Consider the following 9,077-nt stretch of genomic DNA (forward strand, 5'->3'; position numbering starts at 1 on the left):
TTCATGGGACCTTTCCCAAACTCCTTCGGCTATTTGTACATTCTTGTTACAGTGGACTACGTGTCCAAATGGGTGAAGGCCGTTGCTTGCAAGACCAATGACCACAGAGTTGTGGTTCAATTTTTAAAAGACATTATATTTGCTCGTTTTGGTACTCCTCGAGCAATTATTAGTGATGGTGGGAAGCATTTCTGCAACCGGATTTTCGAGCAGCTGATGAAGAAGTATTGCGTGACACACAAGGTTGCCACTCCATATCACCCTCAGACGAGTGGTCAAGTGGAGATTTCAATCCTAGAGATCAAGAGGATTTTGGAGAAGACGGTAAACCCGTCAAGGAAAGATTGGTCGCTTCGTTTGACTGATGCATTGTGGGCGTACTGGGCAGCTTTCAAGACCCCGATTGGCATGTCACCCTACTGTATCGTATACGAAAAAGCATGTCATCTACCGGTGGAGTTGGAGCACAGAGCCTACTGGGCCATCAAGCGACTGAATTTCGATCTCACGAAGGCTGGCTCACAGAGGAAGCTCAACTCAATGAATTGGAAGAGCTGAGGAATGATGCATATAATTGTGCAAGGTGGTACAAAGCAAGGATGAAGAAGACTCATGACCAAAACATATTGAGACGATCTTTTGAACCTGGTCAAAAAGTTCTTCTTTACAATTCACGTTTGCATCTGTTTCCAGGGAAGCTCTGATCTCAATGGACAGGCCATTTATTGTTCGATCAGTTTTTCTCATGGGGCCATTGAGATTGAGGATCCAAAGAATGGCAATACTTTCAAGGTGAACGGACAAAGACTGAAGCCATTTTTGGAGTTACAGAGCCCGGAAGTTGAGACGACCCTTTTGGACAGTCTGGCTGAAGATTGAAAACTTAGCGCTTGTGGGAGGCAACCCTCATTGTTTTTCCTTACCATTTGATCTTGTTTCTTTCACTTTAGTTGTGATTTTCATGACAGTGTCTGCAGTTCAAGTTTGGGGGAGCATTCTCTTACAGTGTGCCCAACTTGCATCGCCCAGTTTGGTATTGTATTTCTAGTCACATTGGGGACAATGTGTCATTTTAGTTGGGGGTGGGGTAGACATTTCTGTCTGTTATTGTTGATTGTTTTTGTTGATATTTTAATTTGACTGCTTTCATTTTCAAAAAAACAAAAAAAAAAAAAACAAAAAACAAAAAACAAAAAACAAAAAAACAAAAATTTGTTGTTAGTTAAGCATGATTACATCTTACTACGGTTTGCATATCATTGATTTGTTTAACATGTTGAATGCTGCATGTCATTAAAATCTGAAATCTTTTGACTCATTAGTTGGATTAGAGAGACTTCACATGTTTGAATTGTTTATCACAAGCACTTTAGCATAGGATCTGTGAGGTATGAAATGTGATTTGAGTATGTGTCTTGAGATTTGTAGGATGACTTGTTGATGAAACCTTGTCTTAATAATAATAATAATAAATTAATATGGCATAAGAATAATATCATCAATTTGAGTTCTCATTGAGTAACGGGGCCTTTTGCCTCCCTAAGGATTGAATGTTTGCGTAAAAGATGAGAATTTCAAGTTGGTTGATTGTTTGGCTAGTTTGACTTTGTAGCCTTTTTGACTTGAGTAATTAAGCCCTTAGGGATGTTTTTACATCTAGTGCTCTAAAACCATCTGGTTTGAGAGTCACTGGCCCAACACTCGTTACAAGGGTCAATTAGAAAGCTTAAGGGAGTCAAGCATTGCACAGCCTACAATATATATATATATATATATATATATATTAAAGTAATTACACATTTAAGCCTTGGTTATATTCATCTGATGGAATTCCTGTGAGTTTTTAGGGTACACATGCTTTGAGAAAAGCTGAAACCTCATGAGTCTATGTTAATCACACCTTATACTTATTTGAACATGTGCTGTCTCAATATTCCAACTATGAGCTGATCGATTTTTGATGACCTGATGATGTGATATTCATTTTGTTAAACATGCTCATGACGTATGAACCATATATTTGTGTGGGGATTTTTGCTTAATTGACAATATAACACTTCAATGTTTGTGGGTATCATTTCTGGCAAACCCTCACGAGACTTCGCTCGTCTACTAGGGAGTCCTAGGGGTTTAAAAGGCTTATTGCATATGCTAAATGCAATCGTCTCTCCCATGAAAGATGATTTATGTTTCATGCTTTGATTTTGTTTTTGTTTTTCATTTTATTTTTGCTAAGGGACTAGCAAAATGTAAGTTTGGGGGTATTTGATGAGTGCCAAATATTGTATATTTGGGCCCCTTGATTTACACTAGTTAGACCTTTGGCCTGGTTATTTTCTAATGTTTTGGCTAGTTTTGGTATTTTTGTGTTTTGTAGGACATTGAGAGAGAAATGACAAATTTCAAGCAAAAATACATGGAATTCGGAAATTCTGGAAAGTCGCTCGATCGAAATGAGCAAATTTTTGCCGAGGTCGATCGATCGTAATTTTTCAAAACTGACTTTTGCAGACGCGCACCAGAACACCCAATCAGGGGCTTCTCCATGACAAAAAGGATTTCTCCCTCTGATTTTCGCAGGAAAACACGCTGGTTTTGTGACCTTGGTTGTCTCTAGCAAGAGAGGAACCCTAGAGGGGGTAGAGGAGTCATTTTACATGTGTTTCTAATCCTAATTTCCTTCTATAAAGCCATAGTCATGCCTCCTTGTTGGAGAGCAATCTCAGAGCAGTAGCTAGGTTTAATTTCGTGCATTTTACAGTTTATTTCAATAGCTCTCTTCTTTAGATACTTCTCTTTTGTAAAGTTTTCTTCTAATTTCATGTTTGTTCTTCAAGTTCTTGTGGTGTTTTTAGTCATGGGAGGCTAAAACTCTCAACTAAGGTTGGGGAGGAAACCTCACCATTGATAACACTCACACTTTTGTTTTTTTACTTGCACATTTAATGCCCTATCTATATGTTGTTCAAGTTCCTTTCACTTTAATGCTTTACCTTTTGGAATGAATGCAGTTGGTTGTAGAAGTAAGACATTTAATGTATTTCAACCGATGGATACATTGATTTATCGGTTTAAAAGAGGATATCCATTATGATTCGTTCTTTGAATGGATATAATGGATGATTTGATTTCAAATGGGTATTCTTTGTGATTTGTCTTTGAGTTGGATTCATTTAATGGTTCTAAGATTTGTGGTTAAGAAACTTGAATGACACCTAAGCTTAAATGTTCTTTGCGTGTTCAAGCAGAAACCAAGAGTGTGTGTTGTTGGATTTGGTTTGGTGGATTACTTAGCCTTAGTTCTTTTTACACATTTTATTTCATCATTTTTAACTTAGTGTCATTTTGCAAAAAAACCTCAAACATTTGGAACTAGGTTAAAATGAGGTTAATTAAACAAGACATTGATTTTTTACCATTTCCCTATGGATTCGACCTCGCACTTGCACACACTTATATTGCAAACGATTCGTGCGCTTGCAAGTACTCTTTTAAACTCACAACACTTCTCGTCAAAAGACTTCTTGATATTAATCCTAAAGCATTTTACACACCATATAGTTGTCATAGTCTTAACATTGTAATAAGCGATATGGCCAATTCTTGTCCTAAGGCTATAAATTTTTTGGGGTAATTACCTTTTCCTCCCATGAACTACCAAAAAATGCGCGATGCCCCCATGAACTACCAACTCGACCAAAATAGAGCATTCAACTACCAAAGATAACCATTTTTTCTCCTTCTGTCAGTTAGAGGGGTTAAAAGAAACAGTCAACGGGTCATGTGCCGTTTTACATGGGGGCATATTGGAAGATAGTGGTAGTTCATGGGGGGGGGAAAGAGGTATATGGAGGTAGTTCACGGGGGGGAAAGAGGAAGAAAATGAGGGTAAAACGGCGTGTGACGATCACGTGACCCCGTTGACCGTTTATTTTAACCCCTTTGACTGACGGAATGGGGGAAAAGGGTTATCTTTAATAGTTGAATGCTTTATTTTGGTCGAGTTGGTAATTCATGGGTGCATCGCGCATTTTTTGGTAGTTCATGGGAGGAAAAGGTAATTACCCCAAATTTTTTTGAAGTTGTACAACGTATATATTCTTTGTTTTCTCCAACTACAAAACGATGAAAATTTTTACAAGATAATGTGTCGGATTTAACTCTTGAGCCTTTCTCACAAGCACGTTGGGAAAGTCGGATTAAGCATGTTAAAGCAACAAAATTTCAAACTGCGCAGATTAGAGATGCTTTGTTGCAAGTAAAAAAAAAACAAGTGAAGATCCTAAAACAAAAAATGACGTTAATTCTTAAGCAGCCTATGAGATTGAAAGTTTGGAATTCTTTTTAAGCATGACTATTTAGTATGATATATTATTTTTTGTTAATACTATCAGTAAAAATTTATAATCAGAAGACATGCATATTGATGTTGATATAGATCAATTAAAAGGTCTTCTTTCTTACTTTAAATAAAAAAAATGTAATTCATTAAAAATGCATAATTCATAGAAAGAAACAGTTTGATGATATTGCCAATGAAGAGACAATACAATCTATTGAAGAATCTTTTAGAAGTAATCTTACTTCTTATATATAGTAGATCAAACCATTTCTTCAATTCAGAGTAGGTTTGAACAATTTCAAATTTAAGAAATTAAAATCACTAGACGATGATAGTAAAAAAAGTCTTAATCTTGAAGGTTTTTTAACACATGATATCTATTATGATATTGATGGCTTATATTTATTTTTCAGAACTAAAAGTTTTTAAAGAAATTTTACAAATAGAAGATAGTACTCCAATTGATACATTAAATTATATAAAAAGACTTGATTCTTTTCTTAATGCAAGTATCGCTTATAGAATTTTATTGATAATACCTGTTACAGTTGCTTCTATAAAAAGAAGTTTTTCAAAATTAATTGATAGAATCTTAACTCAGGTCAACAATGTCACAAGAAAAATTAAATGAATTAGCCATATTATCAAATGAAAATGAAATGTTAGAAAAAGTTGAATATAAGATTTTATAAGTAATTTTGCATCCCGAAAAGCGAGAAGAATGAATTTTGAATAAAATTGTAATATTAAATTAAATAATATTTAATTTTGAATAAAATGCATCACTTAAACTTCTCGTCTTAGGCCTCAAAATGTATCGAGCCCAACCCTGTCTACACCACTAGTAATGACGTAGGTTGTGACCACCATCCGTTGAGGGTCGCAGTGGTCACTCTTGCTAATGGATCCAAGGAACCCTAGATCTACTGTCTCTAGACAAATTGAAAATAAGATCAAGCTTACATAATGGTATGCCCATGTTCCAAATACTTCACCCATTTTTCCATGGAAGCCATGTCAGATGCAATTAATTATTTCATTTTACATGCATAGACTTATAAAACTCACATGATGCATCATTCCTTTTTCAAATACTCGTTTACACAAAAGTGGAGTTCACGTCGTTATACAAGATAGTTCATGTGAGTATAAAGCATGCACAATTGAGAATAAAAATATACATGCTATAAAGATTTGATAAAAGTTTCCACATGAGTTTCACTCACCTCGGTCGCAAAGGTCCTATATATTGGTATCCTCAAATCCTTCAATACTGTCTCTTACGAATGGTTAGTCATACTTCTAGGATAAAACACCATAAAAACCCTAAAATTGGACTTTTATACATTATGGCCAACTGACCAATCGATCGTTGCTGGGGAATGTTTGATCGTTCAGAATGTTTGATCATTCTTGGAAACGTTCAATCATTAGCAACGATCGATCGTTGCTCAGGATGTTCGACCAATCCCTAGGCAGAAACTCTAAAAGCCTAAAAAGGTCCTACCTTTAACCTGCCTAACATGATCCAAGGCCCCAACATATTTCTTAAATACCTTTCTAAACACAAACCAGACCTCAAAACAAGAACCTACCACCAAAATTCAAACACTTCTCACCAAAAATCCAACCTTTCCTAAAACACAACGCCTCTTTAAAAATAAACTCCAAAACATAAGAACCTACAAGTTACCATCTCAAACAATAAGATACAAAGCAAGGTCAACGAAATGGTCCAAGTCTCCCCAAAGATTCCAACTTTCTAATCCTAAAATCATCATCAACCCATCAAAAATCAGTATAGGAATCTCTAACAATCCCACAAACACACACACTAAACATAAACTAAACAAGCACAAGGCACCGTGGTTTCGGCCACCCCCATTTATCCATTTGGGGGTGGCCAAACCACCCATTAATTTTTTTTTTCTTGATTTTACAATTTATTTTTTATATTTTATTTTTTTATGAAGTATATGACACATGTCAAATTCGGAATGGTTTGACGTGTAAATCTACAGATGGACAGATATACTATTTGGATATATGCCCATAGACGAGGCACTACCTGTGATCGAAAGTGAGACCGATGTGGGAAAAAATAAAGTTGTTAAAACTCAAGGGGGCAAAAAGGTATTTAAACCTAATAACTTTTATGGGTATTTTGGGGAGCAAAATTCAAAACTGTCTAAATTGACACGCAATAGGAGAATGGGGGGCTCAATGTCACTTTTTAAGTTTGCAGGTGTAAATAAAAATGTGGTGGTAATTCAAGAGCTAAAGTATATTTTCCTCCTTTTTAATTAAGGGGGCTAATATGAAAAGAGACACTGTGCAATTTTCTATTTTCTGTTTCTCCCCTTTTGGTTTAATTTTTTTCAAATGGATATTTTAGTAACTTTATGAGTATTTTGGGTTGAAAAACGTATGTAAAAGTGTCTAATTTAACACGCGGTGATAGTATAGGGTCCCGGATGTCACTTTTTAAAGTTTGGATATGTAAATAAAAATGTGGTGGTAATGCAGAGGGTAAAGGATATTTTTTCCAGAAAAATAGAGTTATATGTTGGCAGCTTGAATAGATGATAATGATTTATAAGCAAGTTGTCCCACATTGGCCAAGGAGCGAAAGATGGATGAGTTTACAAGCACCACGGGTCTTCTTCTAATTATTCTGTAATTGCATGGATGAGTTATATATCTTAATTTGGAGGTCTTTCTTATATACCATTTCTCATAATTAGCACTAGTATCAATTTTTCCCTTTACCCAATTCCCTTGCTATTGCATAGGCTAGGTACAAAAAGAAAAGAAAGTTCTTAGAATGTCTGAATCACACTCCTTCGCAATTGGGCTAATTTACATGCAACAAGAAGACGAAATGATGTGGAAAGCTTCAAATTGCTTGAACTCTGGACGCTGTCGCTGTTGGAAATTTAAATCATGATCATTCCAATATTGGAGGGTGAGAAAAGTTCAAAAGGCCCCAAATTTCAAGGGCTGATCATTTTTTATTTTTTTTTTTACCTGGCTCATGTTTTTCCAAGTCTTGTTTTGGAATTAATATCTGTTTACTCGTTGCGTACAAACACGTAAATCAAGTCACAACTAATCATGTGCTCAAAGTCAATTAATTGGAAGATATAAAACTTCCTCGTAGCTTCTTGGTGTGTGCTATTTGGTATAAACTTTAACCCAAGAAGCATGGAAAAGTACAGAGAAAGGAAGGAAAAAAAAAATATTAATAATAATTCTAGTGGTTAATCTAAAAATAGTGAATGAGTGCAATCATATCCCTGTCTGACCAACTTCGTATTAACTAACTAAATGATTATGCTTTCAACTAATCTATATTCACAAGAATATTATTGGCCAACCAGCAAAGAAATTTGTGCTTTTATCCTGCAAGTTAATAAATAAATAATATAAAAAAAAAATAAAAAAAAAATAAAAAAATAAAAAAATAAAAAAAAAACTACATGCAGCACATGATTTTATAGTTATTTTAATAGGCCAAGTCCATTAATAAAGGGAAAGTCAAGCCCGATTGAAAAGTAGGAAGTCCACCTCCATTGTACAAAATGGACCGGCACCCACCCACGCGGCCAGGCTACGTCGTAGCATCTAAACGGTACCTGGTCGCGTCTTCCGTTCACCGTCAAGGACGCGTCTAATTAATTGGTTCTAGAGGAGCTGTGGCTCATCATTTTTGCCTGATCACTCTATATATATTCCGTGTGGAAACCTTCACATTGTCATCAAAGGCATATATACAATACAACACGCAGAGGCATACAATTACAACAATTGAGAGAATGGACAAGTTCATCATCAGTGTTGTGATTGTTTTGGCTGCAATGCTTTTACAATGCTCGGAAGCACAAATAGTGCATGTGGTAGGAGATGGCATGGGTTGGAGTGTTCCACAAGCTGGTGCTGCGGCATATCAGACTTGGGCTGACAACAACAAGTTCCTGGTTGGTGATATTTTAAGTAAGATTTCTCTCTCCCTCTTTTCCTTCTATATATTAAGAAAATCATCATTAATTATCCTCGATCCTCATTCATATATATATATATGCATGTATTAATTTGATGTTAACATATATAACTCCTGTCTTTCAGCGTTCAACTTCGCCACAGGGGAGCACGACGTCCTCCGAGTACCAAAAGAATCCTTCGACTCCTGCAGCTCAGCCAACCCTATTGGTGACACCATCACCACTGGCCCTGTTAACATTACTCTTTCTAACGCTGGCAACCACTACTACATCTGCACCGTCGGCCAGCACTGCCAGTTTGGCCAGAAGTTAGCCATTACCGTCTCCGGCTCTCCTACGCCCACTACTCCACCCTCCCCTCAAACTACTCCTCCTACCACGCCTTCTCCCTCCTCAGGGACCCCTGCTCCTTGCACTCCAACTCCTACTTCGTCCCCCGCTGCATCTCCCAAGGCCGGCGGACCCACTGGTCAGACGCCGACCCCGCCCGACTCTTCATCATCTGGTGTCTTTGCTAGTTTCTTCGTCTCCTTGTTGCCCATTGCCGCGGCTTTCCTTTTCTAAGGAATTAAGAACACTACTCGAGAGATTTTGTACATTTTGGGTAATGCCATATATAGGTTTTTTTATTTTGTTTTATTTTTTTCGTTGGTCGAATTTATTTCTGTACCAAGACTGTGATGTATTATTTTATTTGAGCATATGATCAATAAAGGGATTCCAACTTCTTTTTT

General features: G+C 36.5%; 1 protein-coding gene across 1 annotated transcript; it reads left to right on the forward strand.

The window, feature by feature from the left end:
• The first annotated feature begins 7,989 nt into the window (after nucleotides 1-7,989).
• LOC133863473 (cucumber peeling cupredoxin-like) lies at nucleotides 7,990-9,077 on the forward strand. The gene is made up of 2 exons (XM_062299410.1): nucleotides 7,990-8,335; nucleotides 8,468-9,077. The coding sequence occupies exons 1-2, from the start codon at nucleotides 8,158-8,160 to the stop codon at nucleotides 8,905-8,907; spliced, it is 618 nt and encodes a 205-aa protein (XP_062155394.1). The 5' UTR covers nucleotides 7,990-8,157; the 3' UTR covers nucleotides 8,908-9,077.

Source organism: Alnus glutinosa, chromosome 3 (assembly GCF_958979055.1).
Source record: "Alnus glutinosa chromosome 3, dhAlnGlut1.1, whole genome shotgun sequence".
Taxonomy (NCBI): domain Eukaryota; kingdom Viridiplantae; phylum Streptophyta; class Magnoliopsida; order Fagales; family Betulaceae; genus Alnus; species Alnus glutinosa.

Coding starts and splice junctions, on each gene's coding strand:
- LOC133863473 (XM_062299410.1), top strand. CDS start 8,158: ATGGACAAGTTCATCATCAGTGTTGTGATTGTTTTGGCTGCAATGCTT. Junction 8,336..8,467: donor CCTGGTTGGTGATATTTTAA/GTAAGATTTCTC, acceptor CCTGTCTTTCAG/CGTTCAACTTCGCCACAGGG.